This window comes from Thamnophis elegans, chromosome 14 (assembly GCF_009769535.1).
Source record: "Thamnophis elegans isolate rThaEle1 chromosome 14, rThaEle1.pri, whole genome shotgun sequence".
Taxonomy (NCBI): domain Eukaryota; kingdom Metazoa; phylum Chordata; class Lepidosauria; order Squamata; family Colubridae; genus Thamnophis; species Thamnophis elegans.
In genome coordinates, this window is record NC_045554.1 from 1,190,875 (window position 1) to 1,212,146 (window position 21,272).

At 51.6% G+C, this 21,272-nt stretch overlaps 1 protein-coding gene across 2 annotated transcripts in view; it reads right to left on the reverse strand.

Annotated features, from left to right (window-relative positions):
* Window positions 1-156: 156 nt before the first annotated feature.
* The window catches only part of LLGL1 (LLGL scribble cell polarity complex component 1), a 42,912-nt gene continuing 21,796 nt past the window's right edge, over window positions 157-21,272 (reverse strand). Inside the window, exons 3-23 of one of the 2 annotated variants that reach the window (XM_032230850.1) lie at window positions 20,877-20,958; window positions 20,010-20,125; window positions 18,564-18,722; window positions 17,299-17,461; window positions 16,762-16,897; window positions 16,153-16,207; window positions 15,025-15,179; window positions 14,527-14,744; window positions 14,221-14,288; window positions 13,238-13,391; window positions 12,822-12,926; window positions 11,591-11,883; window positions 11,306-11,459; window positions 10,200-10,353; window positions 9,689-9,972; window positions 8,290-8,554; window positions 7,111-7,225; window positions 6,263-6,357; window positions 4,872-4,995; window positions 3,403-3,485; window positions 157-2,686 (exon numbers count right to left, since the gene is read on the reverse strand). In XM_032230850.1, the coding sequence (XP_032086741.1) occupies window positions 3,404-3,485; window positions 4,872-4,995; window positions 6,263-6,357; window positions 7,111-7,225; window positions 8,290-8,554; window positions 9,689-9,972; window positions 10,200-10,353; window positions 11,306-11,459; window positions 11,591-11,883; window positions 12,822-12,926; window positions 13,238-13,391; window positions 14,221-14,288; window positions 14,527-14,744; window positions 15,025-15,179; window positions 16,153-16,207; window positions 16,762-16,897; window positions 17,299-17,461; window positions 18,564-18,722; window positions 20,010-20,125; window positions 20,877-20,958 (2,977 nt within the window). In that variant the 3' untranslated portion in view covers window positions 157-2,686; window position 3,403. Of the gene's footprint in view, window positions 2,687-3,402; window positions 3,486-4,871; window positions 4,996-6,262; window positions 6,358-7,110; window positions 7,226-8,289; window positions 8,555-9,688; window positions 9,973-10,199; window positions 10,354-11,305; window positions 11,460-11,590; window positions 11,884-12,821; window positions 12,927-13,237; window positions 13,392-14,220; window positions 14,289-14,526; window positions 14,745-15,024; window positions 15,180-16,152; window positions 16,208-16,761; window positions 16,898-17,298; window positions 17,462-18,563; window positions 18,723-19,994; window positions 20,126-20,876; window positions 20,959-21,272 lie in introns of both variants that reach the window. The other variant, XM_032230849.1, reaches the window with a different exon arrangement.

Below are 21,272 nucleotides of genomic sequence, written 5' to 3' on the forward strand. Positions count from 1 at the left end.
CTCTTAGATGCCCTATAAGTGGCATTTCCCCCCTGCCCCAAACTTGGCTGGTAGTAGAAAAACGTTGTTCGATAGTTCCAAGCGGTGCTTTCTCTGCCTCCTCCTGCAAAGAGGGGGGGCTGAGAAACTCCACACACACACAGAGAGAGAGGCTGCTTTAGATAGTAAATGCTTTATTCTTCCTTTATTAAAAAACCTGCATTAATTACTAAACAATGCTAAGCCCATTTCTCTGGACCGAAAAAAAAAAGGGGATGGGGATCCGAAGAGGCCATTCTACAAGGGAAACTAGCCCACCCCCTCCCTCAGTGGCTACCACAAGAGAGACTCACAATGGCACACCTTCCAGGCACCCACAACACACACCCTCCAGGCACTCGTACACACACACACACACACAGAGCAAGGATCGAATCGTACCGTTGTACCAAAGTGGGTTTTTGCAAAGGCTTCCTGGGGAGCCCTGTTCTCACGTACATCAAAAAGGGGTTTATTTTAAAGGGTTCAGCCCCACTTCTTAGCTTCCCCCCCACCCAATGGTCTTATCAACCCTCCAGGGAGGGGGGGGGTTTCCTTGGCACAAAAACATCTGTTAAGGAAAAAAAGAATCCTTCCCAGAAGAAAACGGAGCTTGAGGTCCTGCGATGGGCTTTTTTGGCACAAGACGTTTTCCCACCTCAACGGGGAAACGTGGAGCGGAAGCAGGAGAGAGCCCGCCTCCACCCCAGAGAACGGGGTCCATAATGCCAAGCAGCAGTGGGAGAGGGGGGCGGGTTGAAGCCCCCCTTCCTTGAAATGGGATCTCGGCAACAAAACACCCTCACCACAGCATCTGCACAGCGGCACCTGCAGCTCCTCCTTGGAAAGTCCATCTGGCTTGCAAAAAATCCCAGCTTGTAAGGCAGGAAAGAAGCCCCCCACCCACCCACCCACCCAAATACCCCACGAAGACCTCGGACTGCAGCCGCTGCAGAAAGTGGGATCATCAGGCAAAACTTGAGCTGGCTCAGCCAAATTGACCACCGGCAGCCGAAGCCGGGATTTCTAATGTGGGAAGCTGGAGGTCAGAGAAACTGGATGCTGGGAACCAGGCAGCTCAGAGGTTCCCTGATATTCGTAGGAGTTGGCCAAATAAAGAGAAGGCAAGCCCACCCATCGGGGTCCCAAGGCTCGCTTCCTGCATTCGAGGGAGACCCTGTATTCTTCAGTGCATCCAAATCAGACCAAAATCCCATCTTGAGCCCAGCAAAAACTCTTCGCTTTCTAGTCTCGGGGAGTCCTTTCTCCGGTTGAAAATCAAAAGAAAAATAAAAAGCACAAAACCATCAGCCGATCTTATTTTACCATCATCTCCTCTTCTGGAATGAAGAGACATACATCAATTCTGTTACCAAGCCCAATTAATTTTCCCCTCCCCGAGGCAAAAATAAAAAATAAAAATCCCGGGAAATTGGAATTTCAGAAAGGAAAGAGGAAGCTACTTTGGCATTGCTAAGGAACCCCAAATCTACGAAACTTTAAAGTCAAATCGGGCCCTGTGGCGGCTAAGGAGGAGGCGAGATGGCTCTCGTTTGCACATTAAACTCTTGGAAAGCGAATAGGAGGAATCTGATTTTCTCACCACTCGTCCTGAATGTTTAAATAACGGGGGAGGAAGGCAAAGTGAACAATATCAGAAAGGTTTGATAGTATTTCTTGGACTGCTATAATTTTCTTGCAGCAGCTCTGTGGCTTCCTATTTCACAATCTGCTTTGTGCTCGGATAAATATTCCCAATTAGAAACCTTGTGAAATGAAGAAAGAAAAAAGTATTTAACCGTTCCCTCCAAATTAAGGGGGAGGGAGGGAGGGAGGAAAGAAGGAAGGGAACGATGGTGAGAGAGAAGGAAGGCTGGCTTCCATCAGTATCACCAAGGGTTTTCTTCAGATCTCTTCTTGGCCTCCAAGTTCCCACCAGTGAGCAAAAAAAACCACTTAATTCATCATTGGATCCAGTACAACTTTTCTCAGTTCAGTTCAGCCCAGAAAAAGTGGGGGGGCTCTGAAGAGGGCAGAGGGGGTTTCAAGGGAGGTCAGGAGAATCCGAGTCTTGGCAGCCGTTCCCACCTTCATCCAACTGCCCAGCGTTGCATCGCAGCAAAAAAAAACCTCCCTCTCTTTCCTGTCCATCGGAAGCTCCTTTCCCCCATATCAGAGGAGCCGTGGGGCCAAAAGATCCCGGTTGCTTTCTTGGGGGGGGGGGGGGGGGAGGGGAGTCCTCAGCCAGGTCTTCCCCCTCCCCCCAAGTGGTTTCCTTTCCCAAAGAAAAGGCTTATAGAAGCCCCCCCAGAGGTCTCTGTGCAATGGAAGAGTGGGAGCTCCCAAAGTGGTTCTTCTAGGACGTTGGCACATTTTTCTGTTTTTGTTTTTCTCTTTTTCTTTTTTACATATATTTATATATATATATATATATATATATATATATAATCTATCAAAAATGCAAACTTGGAGAGGTACCCAGGAAGAGAGGCCGCCTGTCTGCTTCCAGGCCGCGTGTTAGAAAAAGACCACAACTCTTTTCGTAAAAAAAAATAGACAGGGAAGGGCCTGGGGTCCTCTGGAGGGGGAGGGCCAAGAGTCCGTTGCAAAGACAGCAAGACGTCTCCGTCCAAAAGCTCCAAGCATCCCCTCGGACGGGGCAGGGGCCCTGCGAAGGAAAAGAGCAGACCTTAAAACAGGTGGGCAGAGGCTCCCTCTCTCCCCCCCTCCCTCCTTCCTCTTTCCCTCCCTCTCTCTTTCCCTCCCTCTCTCCCTCTCTCCAAACTCAGCCCTCTCCCCATCTTTATCTCTTCCCTTTTGGGTGGCACTGGGGAAGCACGTTGCACCTTTCGTCCATTCTCCTATCTTACTCCACGTTGCAATACAGGTGGGTCCTTGACTTATGACCACAACTCCCGCCGCTAAGCGAGGCGTTGCTCCATTTTGCAACCTTCCTTGCCACGGTGGTTAAGCGGCTCCCTGCTTAACTTTCTTCAACTGTGTGACACCGTCGCCAAAAGCGAATCCGGCTTCCCCCGTCGCTGTTGCTTGTCACACAACGGGACCCAGCAACTGTCATAAGTACATGCCAGTTGCCAAGCTTCCCAATTCTGATCGTGTGACCAGGGGGAGGCTGCAACAGGCGTGTGAAGAACTGTCCCCCCGGGCGTTTTTTCCCCCCAAAAGTTCACTAATTGCCGTAAGTCGAGGACTAGCGGTCAAAGGGAGGCCCTTTCTTCCCTGCAATCTTTGTTGGGCTGCAAGAGACCGTCCCGTCCGGCCTCCCCGCCTGGGCTGCCCCCAGGCCTTCTGCCCCAGCTCAGAACGCGCCCACGTCCCGAGAACCAGCTGCCCCTCTTTCCCTTGCTTCAAAGAAGGACGTGCCTCATTTAATGAGGATCCCTGGAGATGATCGAGCCTCCTCCTCACTGAGGTTCCGCAGATTCCTCTCGGATTCCTCGGAGGGCCTGGAACGAGAAAGGGGGGGTCAAGGCATCCCAGGCCAGAGAAGGACTTCCAATTTCCTAAAGAGCTTTTATTGGAGAGAACGGAGGGAACCATTAAATATCTGTTTTCTTCTTCAAGGCTCACTTGTGGCCCTCAGGTTCTGTTCCCTCGTGAGAGACTGACACCTGTCATCAGAACAGTGGAGTCTCGATTACTTGCATTAAGGGAAGTCCTCAAAGCAAAATTTAAACCCCAACATACGGTTCATTTATTGAACTACTAAAAAAGTCCAGAGAACATTATAAAACAAGCAGTCCGACTCCTTCTCCAAAGCTTTTAGCTCTCTGAGCTACAATCTCAAGAACCCTGGAAAAGCCACCCTCTCCTCCTCTATTTCCCACTGAAGTGGAATCTCACAGAATTAAGGCTATGATTAGGCAGAGCTCCACTGGCAAGGGGCATTTTTTTTAATTGTTTTATTTTATCAATTCCATATATACATTCACAATTATATGATCTCATAATTGTTATTAATAATATGTATTTATAACAATTTTTCCCTACAGTTGACAATATACTTGAAGATTGCTTTCTTACCATCCCATAGATCCATCTTATCTTACAACGGTCCTACTTCTTCTTCCCTCCCTCCCTCTTTCCTTCCCTTGTTTCTTCTCTCCTACTCCCCTTCCTTCCCTCCTTCCTTCCCTCCCTCCTTCCCCTTCCCTCTTTCTCTCCTTCCCTCCTTCCTTCCCTCCTTTCTTTTCTCCTTCTCTCCTTCCTTTCCCCCTTCCTTTCCTCCTTCCTTCCCCCCTTCCTTCTCTCCTACATTCCCTTCCTTCTCTCCTACATTCCCTGCAAGGGGCATTTCAGGCACAACTAATGCCAGGCCTAGCCTGCATTAACAGAGGGATGGGGTCAAGATCACGTGAAGTCATCTTTACAACGCCTTGAGAAGTGACCTAACTTCCCTACAACTCAAGAATGGACATTGAAAGTCACAAATTTAGCCGAGATGGCTAAAATATCGGCATATCTTAAAGATCATTCAAATGAGAGATATAAACGAGACTGGAAAAAATGGATTGAATAAATACGGGACCGAGAAGTGACCTAACTTGGAATCTTACATCCAAGTTTTGGTCACCGCATTTCAAAAAAGACCTTGAGATTCTGGAAAGTGTGCAGAAAGAGCAGCAAGAGAGATGACTGGAGGCTAAAACATACGAAGAACAGTTGCCGGAATTGGGTTGGGCTCGTCCAGTGAAAAGAAGGGGCTGGACTAGAAGATCTCCAAAGCCCCTTCCAACTCAGTTATTCTGTAAACGTTGCCCCCAGATTAGGTGGGCCTCTGCAAAGGTGGTAGGCATGTCCTTAGTTCCAGTTTATTGCTACCAAAGACTTACGTCAAGTAATCCTTCACTTCTTCGACTGTAATATCTCCAGTGGTATTTAAGGGGGTGTCGATGCTGCTATCGGGGGAGTCAACCGGCGTTGAGGCAAACAATGCTGGGTGGTCTTCGGGAGACCCTGAAAGTAGAAACGCTTTTCAATATTCCCATAAACACCCAGGATTTCAATTTAACCTCCTCCGTCTTTAAAATGCTTCCTTCTTTGAGACTGGATCTGTTACAAAACTTCCCTCAAAACTTTTGATAGATCCCTTATTAATAGATAGGTTAATGGACAATGGTGGGGAAATGCACTACCAAAATGAGGATAAGCAAAGGTGGCGCAGTGGTTAAATGCAGCACTGCAGGCTACTTCAGCTGACTGCAGTTCTGCAGTTCGGCGGTTCAAATCTCACCGGCTCAAGGTTGACTCAGCTTTCCATCCTTCCAAGGTGGGTAAAATGAGGACCCGTATTGTTGTTGGGGGCAAGAGGCTGGCTCTGTAAACCGCTTAGAGAGGGCTGAAAGCCCTATGAAGCGGTATATAGGTCTAACTGCTATTGCTATTGCTACATCAAGTCCAGTTAAGTGCTTCAGCATGGAGGGAGGGAGGAGGAGGAGGAGAGAGAGGGGGGGAGGCAGGGAGGGAAGGAAGGAAGGAAATAAAGACAGACAGAAAGAAAGAAAAAAGAAAGAAAAAAGAAAGAAAGAAAGAAGGAAAGAAAGAAAGAAAGAAAGAAAAAGACGGGAGATGGGGAAAGAATGGCAAGAGAATGAAAGAGGGCTGAAAGCCCTATGAAGCGGTATATAAGTCTTAACTGCTATTGCTATCTTTAAAACATGCAAACCCATACAGAGCAATTTTTCTCAAGGGGGGGCAGACTGATATTCAAGGCCAGTCACAGTTAGGTAGTGAAACATCCCCAAGGAAGCTTCAGAGGGCACCAAGAACTCCACGGTTCAGCCCTGAAGCCACAGTGGCTCTCTTAAAATTGAGTCAAATAAATACGCCAAAATTTCATTTTAAAAATCAGAAGTTATGATAAAACCAAGAGTTTGCAGAGACTTCAGACTGTGCAACTAAGGCTGAACCAGCTTTCTTTCTTCCTTCCTTTCCTTCCTTTCCTTCCTTTCCTTCTTTCTTTCTTTCTTTCTTCTTTCTTTCCTTCCTTCCTTCCTTCTTTCCTTCTTTCTCTTTCTTTCTTTCTTTCTTTCTTTCTCTCTCTCTCCCTCTCTCTCTCTCTCTCTCTCTCTCTCTCTCTCTCTCTCTCTCTCTCTCTCTCTCTCTCTCTCACACACACACACACACACACACACAGAGACAGTCCTGCACCCCGTTCCCATGGCAGTCATACACCGGGTGATGTGCCAGTCTACCCGAATATCTGCAAAGATGTTTTCCTTACTGTCGTTGCTAGCAGGGGAATGATTAGCCTCGGAGCCTTGTAAAACATGCGTCCCGTTGGCCTGGCTTAGTTTTGGCGTCGCCGTAAAGTTATTTCTGTAATTAAAAAAAGGAAACAGCATCTCAATTGCCATCTACTACCCCAGCCCCCCCCGCCAGCCCCTCTATATGCCTCCCACATCCGTCTCCCTTCCAGGGTCAAAATAAACACCATAAACCAGTGGTTCCCAAACTTGGCAACTTTTAAGACTTGTGGACTTCAACTCCCAGAATTCTCCAGCCAGCAGAGAATTCTGGGAGTTGAAGTCCACAAGTCTTAAAGTTGCCAAGTTGTGAAGTTCCCCGCTTTAAGTTGTGAGGTGGGACAGGGGAGGCTTTAAGCCTCGGCCCACTTGAGGGTCCTCACCTGGATGGCTCCCACCCCCCACATCCAGCAGAATTGCCCTCTGGGTGCGGACTGCAGCCGTCACAAAGTGGGACAGACGACAGATCAAGGCCCCATCCCGGCTGGGTTTTGTTAATCAATCCTCCACAAAATGCACCCCGTTACAGCTTGGTTATGCCTCCCCAACTCCCCAAGTTTGATTTTGAAGCACAACAATCTTCTAGCCCTGTTTCTTTTGAGTTTAGTCGTTAAATGCAAAGCTGTTTTGGGGGGGCACACCCGCTCGTGAGCCCCCTCTCTGCCTCGTGAGAAATGTGGCTCGGGTTTCCAGAAAGCCAGCTCTACGTCCTTTCGGGGGTTAACTATGGCAGCCTTGGCAGAGATTCTTCTGCACCGAAGTGGTCCCCATCGCGTATTTAAAGGAACAACGTGTCCCCCCGCGAGAGGCTCAGCTGGTCCCTCACCCTGGAGAAAGGCTGTCGTGGGTGCGGCTCGTCTCCAGCACACACAGCGGCTCGGTCATGTTTCTAGTGCTCAAGGAGAAGCGTTCGAATTCTGATGGAGAGATCAAGTAGAAGCCTGCAACGGGAACAGAAAAAAGAGATCCGCTTGCAGGCCTCTTTTCCCCCCAAATATTCACAGCAACGCAAAAGCAGAGCCTGTTCCCATGGAAGGAGAGACCCCCTTCCTCACCCACTCTGCATCTGGCAGCCCCCCCCCCCCCGATTCTTAAAAGATAAACTTCTTCCAGCCAAGGAGGCTCGGTTTAGCTGCTGCCTAACTTCTCTCCCTTCAGCAGCCCATCTGGTCCTCATTCAACAATGGCCAGAGTTGCCTTGTTCATCTTTTGAGCCTTGCGGGTTTTTTTTTTTTTTAAATTCAATCCTTTACAGTTTTGTAACTTTTTTTTTAAATTTTTATTTTTTTTAATTTTATCAATTTCATATATACATTTACAATTATATGATCTCATAACTGTTATTAATAATATGTATTTATAACAATTTTTCCCTACTGTTAACAATAAGATTGCTTTTTTAACATCCCATAGATCCATCTTATCTTACAACGGTCCTACTTCTTCTTCCCTCCCTCCCTCTTTCCTTCCCTCGTTTCTTCTCTCCTACTCCCTTTCCTTCCCTCCTTCCTTCCCTCCCTCCTTCCCCTTCCCTCCTTCTCTCCTTCCCTCCTTCCTTCCCTCCTTCCTTCCTTCCCCTTTCTTCTCTCCTTCCTTCCCTCCTTCCTTCCCTCCTTCCTTCCCTGCAGTTTTGTAACTTTCATTCTTACTTTTACCTTGTAAAATTCAGCCTTGTTCGTCATTTGGGTTTCACCTGTGCTTTTAAGTCTTGTTTCTACCTTGTTTTATTATGTCGTTTACTTAAGTGAAGAAATTGGATCGATAAATAAGCTTAAAAAATTTCCACCTCCGAAGGGTCGGTAGCAGGAGTCGCCCCCCAAAGCACCATCGTCGATCCTCTGCGCTCCTCCCCCCTTGCTTTCCCCACCATTTCAGATGTTTTCAAAGCGACACCCCCCCCCCCAAAAAAAAAACAACCATCCCCTTTCGGCTGTGCTGGGCTGCCTCGGAGGCCTCCTCCAGGCGGGTTCGTCCCTCCCTCGTCCCTTCCCCGCCCCTGGCTCACCTTGGCCATACTTGGTGAAGACGCAGGAGGCGATGCCGCTGATGTCCTCCTTCCGGATGCAGTCGTAGTGGACCTGCGGCCTCAGGCTGGGCACCGTGAAGACGTGGAGGTCGCCCAGGTTGGTGAGGCAGGCCAGCCCATTCTCCGAGTAGTCGTCGCAGGTGGCGCTGGCAAAGCTGATCAAGCCCACTTTCCGGACCCGGCAACCTTCGTGGGCGGTCAGCTTGAACTTGGTTTTGGCGCTGACTTTGGGGAGGGTGAATACCTGGGGAAGCCGGAGAAAGGAGGATTGAAGTGGCTTCCTCTCGGACGCTGACCACCATGACCAGTGGCTGCATTGAACTGGACAATCAGTTCAGCCCAGAAGGAAATGATTCCACCATACGGGTAGTCCTTGACCAACAACAATTTGTTTAGCAAGTTACAACAGCCCTGGAAAAAGTGACGGATGACTGTCGCTGCATCCCCACAGTCACATGATCGAAATTTGGATGCTGGGCAACTGGCATGTACTACGCCTGTTGCCGAATTCCAGGGTCACGTGATGCCCACTTGAGACCTTCCCGGCCATCTTCGGATAAGCCAAGTCAACGGGGAAAGCTGGATTCATTGAATGACCACCTGATTCACTTATCCAGGGCAGAGATTTGCTTAACGACCATGGTGAAAAAGGCCATGAAATCAGGTGTGACTCGCTTAACGACTGCCTTGCTTAGCAATGGAAATTCTGGGGTGTTTGTCAAGCCGAGGACTTCCTGTGGCAGGAAGCCAGTTCAGAGGGAGGGAAATGCTTCCCGTGCTGACTCTGAATGAGCCAATCATGGTCGGTCCCTTCTGGGGCCCATTTGCGCTCCATCGTCACAGTAAGAAAGCAGGGAATGGCTACTGAGATGCCAGGGCCTCCCCAGAAGAGACTCTACCAAGAACATCTAGACGTTCCTGTCAGATTTGGGTTAATGACAGGGTCCCAAATAGCATCCAAAATTAAATCAGAGTCAAAGGCAAAGGATTCCTCAAAGTTCCAATTTATGAAGAGAGCCATGGTGGCACATCTGGGAAAACCCAAATCTGAAAGCTTCCCGGTTTTCCCCACCCAGTTGAAAGTTCAAGATCTTGCCCCCCCGACACCCACAAGTCCATCCCATGGTCCAATCTCCCACTGCCACGAAGACAGAGTCCACCCATCCAGTTCCGGTCAGGTGCAGAGGTGCAAAGATGACCTTGGCTTTCTAGAAAGAATGTTGTTATGGCTGCATATCATCTAACTCCGTACAACCTCCCCTCCCATTTTTCCACCATAGAAAAGGCATAGCGGAATAACAGAATAATAGAAAGTGTGGCAGGCTTAAGGTCCCAAGACTTGCAGTCCTGGCCATTCCTCTCCCTCGCTCGGAGTTACCTTGAACTGTTCTTCGGAAGCAATGAGCACCGAGTGGCTCCCCTGCATGTCGGGGGCTTTGGCCAGGTCCCGAGAGACCTCGTAGGGTTCCGGCAGAGGGTTCCCTCGGCCGTCCAGGACAGCAATCGAGACCACCGGGGCCCGGTGCATGAGCTGGATCTCCTTGCCCAAAACCGCCTCCACTGAGCGCTCCGAAAACTTCTCCTGGGAAGGGATCTCCAGGGCGTAGGCAAAGACCGAGCCCGAGTTGGTGCCGGCCCACATGGTGGGTCCATGATGTGCAGCTGCCGAGAGACAGGAGGAGAAAGTGAGGGGCTGCCTGTCCCCCCCCCCCCAGCCTGTCCCAGCCCCTCTACGAACAATACACCATAGTTCCCACCACTCACAACCAGCAAGACTCCTGCGACTCTGCTTGGGAGTCCAAATTAGGCCAGGTCTCCCTCCGTGAATGCTAACTGCTTTTCCTTCCTTTTGGGGTTCATTGTCTTTCATCAGGGTACCCCTCCCTTACCATCTCGGAGGAAGGTATCCGCAAAGTAGAGGCAACGCACAACCCCGGACAGCGAATCGTCTGCTGAGCGAGGCTCGATCCGCCGCTGGACGGGGGCCATCTCCACCTCGTGGGGACCAGACTGCTCAGCCAGGTGGGCGTTCGCTTCCTGTACCTGGTGAGAGTTGGAGAAGCAGGTGAGGCCAAGGCCCAGATCCAGGCAACTTACCAGCAGAGCCTGAAAAGTGCTCAGCCACCCCCCCCCCCCCCAGGACAGAAGCCCATGTTCTCCCTCCCACGGGAAGAGCCAAGGTGGCGCAGTGGTTAAATGCAGCACTGCAGGCTGACTGCTAGATCAGCAGTTCAGCGGTTCAAATCTCACCGGCTCAGGGTTGACTCAGCCTTCCATCCTTCCGAGGTGGGTAAAATGAGGACCCGGATTGTTGTTGGGGGCGATATGCTGACTCTGTAAACCGCTTAGAGAGTGCTGAAAGCCCTATGAAGCGGTATATAAGTCTACTGTTATTGCTATTATTGCCATTGCCTTCACCCATTTCCTTCCTCCTTCAAAGGACGGCTTGTCCTTCAGCTGAACACAAGTCGATTTTTCACCCCTCTTCCCCTCCATGGAATTCGGAGAGTGGGAAGAAGTTGGGGAATAGTTAACTTCTCCAAAACCTCATGAGGAAAGTTAAATGGAGAAGCCCCGAAGAGGAGAGGAGAGAAGATGGGCCCCGACAGACGTTCAAACAAATCTCTTTCGGCTAAGGTTGCAGGCCAGTGTTTCTCAACCTCCGCAGGTTTTAGCAATAGCAGATAGACTTCTATACCGCTTCATAGGGCTTTCAGCCCTCTCTAAGCGGTTTACAGAGTCAGCATTATTGCCCCCAACAATCCGGCTCCTCATTTTACCCACCTCGGAAGGATGGAAGGCTGAGTCAACCTTGAGCCGGTGAGATTTGAACTGCTGAACTGCAGATAACAGTCAGCTGAAGTGGCCTGCAGTACTGCACCCTAACCACTGCGCCACCTCGGCTCTTATAACCCTAACCCGTAGTTTTAAGCTACGTGGACTTCAATTCCCAGAATTCCCCCGCCAGCATCTCCACCCTCCTCCCTCCGCTTACCTTACTTGAGGGGCTGCTGGCCGTGACTCTCTTTTTGCCCGACACGCGGCTCTTACGGATCCTACGGAAGGACTGCCGCAGGGACTTTTTCAGGGACTTCACCCGCGAGAGGGGGCCCTCCATTGCAAGAGAATCGTTGGGGTGCAGGGTGCACCTATCAAAGCGGAACAATCAATCACCGACCATCCCAATCAGCAGGACTTCCGCTATGAACACTAATCCAAGGGGGGCGCCAACTCCGTTTCTGGGGTCACAAAGATGCGTCCCTGGCAGAGGGCTCCCTACCTGGTCAGCACGGGGTTCCGGCGGTAATAGTCATAGAGGCCAAAGCCATGGCTGGTCCCAAAGGCCACCAAGTTCCATTCCGAGTGCAGGGTGACGGCCGTGAGCGCTGCGGGGGGCAGGCACTGCAGAAGGACGCTGGGCTGGAAGCCGGGGGCAAAGGAGAGGGCACCATTCTTGGGGGGCAGCCGGTCGTGCCCCTTCCACGTGAAGCCTTCACGGTCTTGGAGTAGGTCCACCACAGCGATGTTGACCATGTGTTCGGACTTCTCATCGTTAAACTCCATCACCAGCACCTGCCAAAGAGAGAACCACCCCCCATTTAAGTCTTGGAGACCGATTCATTCCGAGTAGACCTAAGGTTTGTAAACCCGAAGACAATAATATTCGCACTTTGACACAACTCACGTTCTCTTTCCAGGATTAGGACTCCTCCCTCGGCAAGGGGTTAGACTAGAAGACCTCCAAGGCCCCTTTCAGCCCTATGATTCAATGACTGTGACCCTTAAGATTCCTTGGGAGCTCCCATACTTCAAGCAACTCCATTGTTCTCTCTTCTTGTCCCTAATTTCTGAGGCATCACGGACCTTATTCGCCCTTAAATAACCCCATCACACCTCCTTCTCTTCTTCCTCCACCAAATACCTACAAGGCTCCATCAAGTAACTTCTCCATCTTCTCCCAAAGTTCAACCACCATCCCCGTTCAGTGATTTCTATCTTCTACCATTTCAAAGTCTTCTCCATCTGACTGGAGAAGGCCACTAATGGTGGTGGTGGTGGGGGGAGGAGGAGGAGGAAGAAGAGGAGGAGAAGGAGGAGAAGAACTACTATTACTACTGGTGGTGGTGGTGGTGGTGGTGGAGGAGGAGGAGGAGGAGGAGGAGGAGGAGAACTACTACTGGTGGTGGTGGTGGTGGTGGTGGTGGAGGAGGAGGAGGAGGAGGAGGAGGAGGAGAAGAACTACTACTACTACTGGTGGTGGTGGTGGTGGAGGAGGAGGAGGAGGAAGAGGAGGAGGAGCAGGAGAAGGAGAAGAACTACTACTACTACTACTACTACTGGTGGTGGTGGTGGCGGTGGCAGTGGAGGAGGAGGAGGAGGAGGAGAAACAGAAGCAGAAGAAGAACTACTACTACTACTACTACTACTACTACTACTACTACTACTACTACTACTACCTGGAGAGGAAAGGCTGGATGTGGGAAGCTCAACAGATGCACCACAACTGTTACCTGCCCTGCCGTCCCAGCAACCACCATCTTCGCCGTGTATTTGCACAAGGCGATCTTCTGGACCCCCAGGCGGGGGTCGTCGCTGTAAGGGTCGAAGCAGCCAACCTGGAGGGAGGTGGAGGGTTGTTCCCAAAGAGGCAGAAGGAAAAAAACAACAACAACGTCAGATCCTGCACACACACAAAACGGGCGCAGTCTTCTCCTTGCTGAGTCCGAAGATGGGACCTTCTGATTCCATCATCATCAAATGACACGTTCTGGGCCAAGGTGGGCCTCCAGGCGCCACCAAACTCCCAGGAGGAACCCAGTGGTGATGGACTTCAGCAAGGCCAACCACCCGCAATGATTTCGCATCCGGGGGTGGGGTGGGGGGGTTCCCCTCCTCCCCACACGCAAGCTGGGAGGTTTGCCAGCACCTTCCGGAAGGGCGGCCATTCCTCCTCGTAGGATTGATTCAAGCTGTCGTTGTGTTCACAGTCCATCTGGAAGATGTTGGCCGTACCCAACTTGAAGAGCGGCTTGAGGGACACTCCGGAGGCGTCCCAGAAACGCACGGTGCCATCTTCATGCCTGAGGGGAGGAAAGGGGCAGAAGTGGAAGGGAGCCATTGTGGGAACCCTTCCTCAACCACAACACGCCGGTGCTCTTCCACTACTCGCAGGAGGAATTTAATCCTGGCTCCTCGTGGTCAACGTCTCCGCTTCTGCACTCGGAAGCAGCATCCCTTACTCCCGCTTGGCATTTCTTCCGCCTTGGCCAACTCAAGAGACTCTCCCTCGGAAGCCTCCCATTGGGCCATTCAGAGAGTCCTCAACGTACGACCAGAATTTGAGCCCAAAATTATATGTTGCTAAGTGAGAAATTTGTTAAGTGAGTTTTGCCCCGTTTTACGACCGTTCTTGCCACGTTTGTTAAGCGAATCACCAGAGTTAAGCCAGCCACTTGGCTGTTAAGCCACTATGGCTTCCATGTCCCCTTTGCACATCAGGAGGTCACAAAAGTGGATCACGTGGTCCCGGGACGCTGCGAGCATCATAAATAGGAACCCCTTGTCAATCATCCGAGTGTGAGTCACGTGACCATGGGGATGCCGCTATGGTCGTAAGTGTGAAAAATGGCCACGAGTCCTGTTGTAACTTTGGTCACTAAACAAACTGTTATAAGCTGAGGACTCCCTGTATCGCCCAGACGGCTCTTTCTCTCCCCTCTCCAGGATCCCCTCCGGACGTTCGGCCATCCTTCCCTCTCCGGCCTTTCCTAGCACAAAAACTGCCCCCCAATCTTTGGCTTCACCTTGTAACTGTGGGTGCCCCCCAAAACCCTCAAGGGCTTTGCTGGCTTCCTGGCCTCTCCCGCAAGGGACCTTCTGCAGCCAGCAACCCGGAGGATGACCACTTACCCGGTCAAGAGCAGCCCCCTCTGGGTGGGTTCCTGAGCCAGGGGGCGCCCCCCATCGATGGGCCAAGGCTGTTTAGGGCACAAACACACAAACACAACACTTGCTTTGGTTTACATCCATGTGGTCCCAAAACCTTCCGACTGCTACCCGGAGAGTCCTCCATGCAGAAGACGGGCGTGGGAGGGCTAGCTGCTTCTGGCCCCTGCCCCCCCCAAACAGCCCCCCCCTCCTAGCTCTAGGTTTGGCTGAGGGGCTCCCTTTCACCCTTTTGGCCCCGGAGATGAACGAGCCCATTTCCCAGCTCACCACGGAGGAAAGGCGAGGGCTTTGCTGCTCCCCGGCACTGATGATTCTCTCCCACAGCTTGAGGGGCACGTTGGAGATGTGGTAGGAACAGGTGATGGCCGAGGAGTGGAGGGGGGCCAGGTAGGGTGCGGGGATGGTGGGCCAGCCAGGCGTCTGCAGATCGATCACCACCAGCTCTTCCTCCACCAGGACCACCAAGGCCGCTGGATTGTCGAATTCTGCAACCACCCGATTAAAACAGGGCACACCTCTCAGTGAGGCTTCCAGGATGCAGCCGAGGGAGGGGGGAAATGGACACGAGGGACAGCCAGGGGAGAACCCCCCCCCCGGGGTGGAAGGACGAGGAGGAGGAGGTCTCGCTTTGGAGCCCTGAAAAACGCTCTTGGCGAAGAGCGACAGGAATCTCTCCAAGGTTTAAATCAGGAGAGTCCAATCATGGTCACCTTTAAACCTGTGGACTTCGACTCCCAGAATTCCCCGGCCGGCCGTTCTACCTACCGTCCTCTCTCTCTGCGCTGCCCACCGTGAAGAAGTCAATCACCCGCGAAGTGAAGTCCAGAGTGACCAGGGTCTGGCCCTGAAGGATGGTCACACAGTGCCTGTCCCCATAACTGGCCCGGGGCATCCCCCCGCTGAAGACGACAAAGTGGCCCCTTCGGAGAAGACCAGGAAGCAGAGATCAGTCACCCAGGGGTGCAACGGCTTCCCACTGTGCGCCCCCCTTCCTCCCCCCCCCCAACAAGGATGCCTGCAGTAATCGGCAGGATTCTGGCAGGTCCTCAATTTATGACCATAAGCAAACCCTGCTCATCGTGGTCATTAAGTCGTGATGGTTATCAAATGGGGTTGGCCACATGATCGATCCGATTTTATGATATATATTTTGCAGAAGTCGTTAACCGAACACCTGTTTGTTAAGCGAACACTGTGGTCTGCCGCGATTCCTTTAAGAATCTTTGGCCTGCCGCACACTCATTAAGAGGGGAGGGGGGAATAGCAAGGGGTAGAATGTGTTGTTTTCAAAATAAAAAATTCCTTTCTAGAAGCTCAACATCATCTTTTATCTCCGCACTTTTACGCCAGCGTGGAAGAAGAAGTTTGGACCACGTGATGGATTTGTGGGTGTGGTGACAAGATCATGAACTTTTAACTGGGTGGGATTCTGACGTAACTTCCAGAATTGGGATTTCATAGCATAATGCCAAGATGTCTGATCTATTAAATTGGAACATTTTTAAGTATCGTTCTGCTTCGGACTCTGATTTAATTCTACATGATACTTGGAACGCTAACATTGTCATTAAGCAAATCAAGGGTTTGCCATGGGCTTTGCTGAAAATCAGAAGGGCTCTTTTTTGGTACCCCTCCCCCCGGTAAAACTGCCATGTTGTTGGGCAAGCAGAGGGGTGGGGGATGACCATTAGAATCCGGATCGTAAGTAGCCCCAAGGAAGAAGGTCCATTGTAACTTCCAACAGTCGCTAAGGGAGCAGTCTTAAGAACTGCCTGTAAGGGAAATGCTGTCCTATGAGAAAGGAAAGCGGAGATCGGAGACGGGGGGAGGAGGAGGAGGAGGAGGAGGGGGAAAGCCGGGGGGGGGGGAACCACTCAGACAAACGCAACGCACCCCGAGTCGCAGTTCTGCCACAGGACTTTGGTGATGGCTTTGCACGGGAAAGGACCTAGAAGGGGAGAAGGGAGAGACTGATCGGCATCTGAGCAGAGAGGGAAACTCCCCGCCCCGTGAAAAGGCGCTTGTCCTCGTGGCAAGCCCTTATTTCGCTCTTTCTCTCCCAGAAATGGGGAACTGGAAGGGGGACAAAACTGACATCCAGTCGGAGAGGGGAAAGGGTGGATTTGAAAGAGTTTGGGGTGAAATCAGTGGGGAGCGGATGAAGTTTCAGAGGATCTGTCTCTACATGGAACAGTAGCAATGCTCAGCCCAGGGTCACCTCGGACAATCGACACAAAAGGGGATAAATCCATTGAGTGGACTGAGCAGGGGAGAAATTAGGAGCTTTGCAGAGCAGTGGAAACCTTTGTCCAGGAGGGCATAATTGACTTTCCACAACGATTAAATGTTGTCCCTTCCGTTTCTCCAGGCGTGAAACCCTCCCTCCGTAGGGTTGGCTAATAATCTTCCGCGCTTTGGGACAGGAGACGGCCTCCGGACTCCAACCCTCGCCCCAAAGGGGCCACACCTCTCCCTGAGCTGCTCCTCCCCGATTAGCCTCACCATAAGGGACGGTGGAAGTGGTGGGTTGCAGAGTCTTGGCCGAACCGTTCGCCATCGACCACAAGGCGTAGCCCCCGTCGCTGTGAGAACTGACCAGCGTCCGGCCGCTCCGCTCCCAGCTGACGCTTTCCAGTTGCTGCAAAAAAGCCGCAGACCCAAGCTAAGCCACCAAGCCTTGGGCACAGAGGAGAGAAAGAGGCTGAAAGGAGGCCGGCCGGTCACTGTCACATGGCTACAGGGCATTTAGAGAGGGCCCTACTGGCTTCCCTCCAGCCACCGCAGACTTTTAATCTTGGTTACCCAAAGGGATCAGCTTTTAATCCTGGGTAATGAGGGCGGGTAATCTGTGAAGTCCTTCCCCGGTCCCTTTAACTGCCCGCTTATCTCCCCTAATGGCTACTTTCAGCTCCCCAAGGCCTCAGCTGGCAGGAGATATTCCTTAGCTCCGTCCCGTCCGACCTTAGAAACTCCCTGCGAAAAAAGAGGATGGGGACACGGCGGGAGGAAGGCTCCATCCAAGCCAGCCAAGGAACCTACCTGGTTGCCCAAGAAAAGATGATGGACTTCTCTTGAGCTTCTGTCCCACAGGACCATCAGGCCTCTGCTGTATCCAATGAGGATTTTGGATGAGTCTTGAGGATGCTCCTGAAGAGACTCCACTGGTCCCAGGGCCTTCCCGCATCGGTAGTCTTCAGGCACACTAGGAAGGTGGGAGAAAGAGGGACGCTTGGCCTGTGGTCTCCCTTTCCAGGGAATTAAGGTAGTTATGGGAACCCGAGTGTCACAAGGTGTCCTTCTGCGGATGTGACCTCATTGTGTGCATCAGGAGTGAGGACAGAAGAACCTTCTGTGAAAAGGACCTCACAACATCAGGACCCCTCATGCGTGTGGTGTCCAAAGCAATGAAGACACCCAGAGGCATGTGTGTTTTTCGACAACTGACACACCATTTCTGAAGGACCCCAGTTAGGTGATTTGACCTGACATCAGCAGCAGCCTTCTCCAAGATCTCTGAGCTCTTGTTCCCGCATTTGGTGCTTCCCTCAGAAGGCACCTTATGTCTTCACACATTGATAAGGCTCTTCTTGCTGCCCATGGTATGGTATTTTATTATTTGTATGCTGCCCTTCTCCGGGAGGACTCAGGGCGGCGAACAATTCAAGGGGGAAAAAAGGGGAACATAAAAGACAAAATACAAATAATAAAAGTAGACAACAGTCGCACAACCATACATGTCGAGAGGGGAGGGAACTCATCACCCCCAGGCCTGTCGGCAAAGCCAGGTTTTGACGGCTTTTCGGAAGGCCTGGAGAGAGGTGAGGGTCCGAATCCCTGCGGGGAGCTCATTCCAGAGGGCTGGAGCTGCCACAGAGAAGGCCCTCCCCTGGGTAATAGCCAGGTGGCATTGGCTGGTAGATGGCACCCGGAAGAGGCCAACCCTGTGAGATCTAATGGGTCTTTGGGAGGTAATTGACAGCAGGCGGTCTCTCAAGTACCCAGATCCAATACCATGAAGGGCTTTATAAGTTACGACTAGCACCTTGAAGCGTATCCGGAGACTGATCGGTAACCAGTGCAGCTCGCGGAGGATAGGTGTAACGTGGGTGTACTGAGGTGCACCCACAATCGCTCGCGCGGCTGCATTCTGGACGAGTTGAAGTCTCCGAATACTCTTCAAGGGCTGCCCCATGTAGAGCGCATTGCAGTAGTCCAGTCTTGAGGTCACGAGGGCGTAAGTGACTGTTGCGAGGTAGACCCATGCCCGCTGACCTCACGCGCTGGCTTTCTTAAGAGCCGCTTACCTCTGCAGGACCTCATCTTGGTACAGGGTGTTGTCCTCCAGCAGCGTTAGACCAGGAAGCCCCAGGAAGTAGACGCCACCTCCTTCAGTGCCAAGGTACGCGATACTGCAAGCGGAGCCCAGGAGGATCACCGTCACCCGGGTGATGCTGGGAGGAGAACTGTCAGAAGAAAGGGGAGCCTCTTGTAACCAGGACTGTTGCGGCAGCTGGATCATCTGGCCAGCAGTTTTCGGAATCGTTTGGGAAAGTTATTTCAGAGCAGATGGGCAGCTTGGGCGCTGAGGGTGCATAATTTATGGACTCAGGATGTCTTTGGCTCTTCCCTACAGCATAGACTGCATGGAAAAATCAATCAGGGTCTCTGAGATGCTTCTGGCAACTTGGTCCTTCAAAACAGAATCCAGAACCCAGTCTGAAAACGGCCTTCCCAGATTGTGGCACATACACACCCAAGTGGATAGCAATAGCAATAGCAGTTAGACTTCTATACCGCTTCATAGGGCTTTCAGCCCTCTCTAAGCGGTTTACAGAGTCAGCATATCGCCCCCACAGTCTGGGTCCTCATTTCACCCACCTTGGAAGGATGGAAGGCTGAGTTAACCTTGAGCCGGTGAGATTAGAACCGCTGAACTGCAGATAGCAGTCAGCTGAAGTGGCCTGCAGTACAGCACTCTAGCAATAGCAATAGCAGTTAGACTTATATACCGCTTCATAGGGCTTTCAGCCCTCTCTAAGCGGTTTACAGAGTCAGCATATTGCCCCCAATAACAATCCGGGTCCTCATTTCACCCACCTCGGAAGGATGGAAGGCTGAGTCAACCTTGAGCCGGTGAGATTTGAACCGCTGAGCTGCAGATAACAGTCACCTGAAGTGGCCTGCACTACTGCACTCTAACCACTGCGCCACCTCGGCTCATAGTTGCACCCCCACCGAAAACCAGTGAAACCAGTGCTAGGTCCCCATTGCAAGGATGGGGAACCAGCCCCCCCAAAGGTGATTTGCAAGGAAAAACCTCCTCCCTCAACACATCGTGCCACCAAGGTGTGTCATGGTGCCAGCAAGGGGTGGAGGATCAGGATGGTGTCTTCTTCCTGCAGCCCAACCCTCATCTGCACTTCCTGCAGCCCGCCCACCCCTCTTTCAAAATCTGGAGCAGAGTCTGCTACTCGGGCAGGGAGGGTGGACTAGATGACCTGCAAGGTCCCTTCCAACTCTGTTAATCTGTTATTCCCCACAGATTCCCCAGCAGCCCTCCTGCCCATTTGGGGCTATGCCTTCTCCACCCAGCTGGACTTCCTCTCCTGCAGAGAGCCAAGAAGGGAGAAGAAAACAGCCAGGAGGTGGTGGGAGGCTGGATACCCTTGCCCCTTCTCTGCACCCCCAACCAGGAAGGGAGGGAGGAGGAAAGGGGGGGCAGAAGCCATGAGTACTTAGCGTTGTCGAACCCTGGTCGTCCGGGAAGGACAAAGTTCCGGCTCTCTTCCAGGTGGGAGTAGCCGTCTTTCTGGTAAACGTCCCACAGGTGCAGCGTGTTGTCATCCAGAAGGGAAAGCAGGAGACCCTGCAGGAAATCAGGGGAGGGGGGCTTTTAAGTCATTCTCAAGGGCCCTCCCAAGCCTCGCCTCCAGAAAGTCCCCTCCCTCCCACTGCCTCACCATTCATTCATTTCTAACCCACCTTTTATTATTTTTAGAAATAACTCCAGGTGGCCAAACACATCCAGCACATTCCTTCTCTTCCCCCCCCCATCATAACAACCACCCTGCGAGGTGGGTTGGGCTGAGAGAGAGAGTGCGGCTGGCACAAAGCCCCCCTAAGGCAGGACTAGAACTCGCCATCTCCCAGTTTCTAGTGGTTTCTAACCAGTAAACCAAAGTGGCTCTCCTTCAGGTTATTAAATCCAATCTTGGAGCACCTATATTACAGTTTATTTATTTATCTCCTGGGTGTTATTGTTTCATTGTTGTTTTGTTTCTAATTGTCTTATGATTTCACAACTGTGAGCCGCCCAGAGTCATTGAGTTGAGTGGCTGTGAAAATTGAATAAATGAATAGATGAATAAATTAGATGATTCCTACAGCTGCTAACCTAATTCAGAGGGTCAGTCTAGGCCAGTGTTTCTCAATCTTGGCAACTTGAAGATGTCTGGACTTCAACTCCCAGAATTCCCCAGCCAGCTGGGGAATTCTGGGAGTTGAAGTCCAGACATCTTCAAGTTGCCAAGGTTGAGAAACACTGGTCTAGACAGCCACACGAACAAGGAGGATCTTTGCAACCTCACCCACCAAGTCTTCATTATATCTTATTTTACCTGTCCAGGTAGGAAGTGCATCTGCGTGACGGTCGCTGTCTCTTTGTGCAGCCCCGTGAACTCCACGCCGGGAGCCCCGTAGCTTAAGGAGGCCCAGAGTCAAGGAGGAATCTCTCGCCAAGGGAAAAGGAAGAACTTCAACCCAGCAGGTCCACCATCCCTGCAGCCCTGAGAAACCTCCCTAGCTGAACATTTCCCAGCTGGGGACAGTGGGAAGCTGTGACGAGACCCCGTGGGTGCAACGCACAAGCACTAGGGACTCTTTTTAGGGTACTGAAAGGCATGCAAGATAGCCTACTCTTGAGCGTGGAGGCTTTCTCAAGAACAGAAAGATATTTCCTTCCAGGGGTTTTGCCAGATTCTCTTTGAAGATGCCAAAGGTTTGCCAGCTCTTGG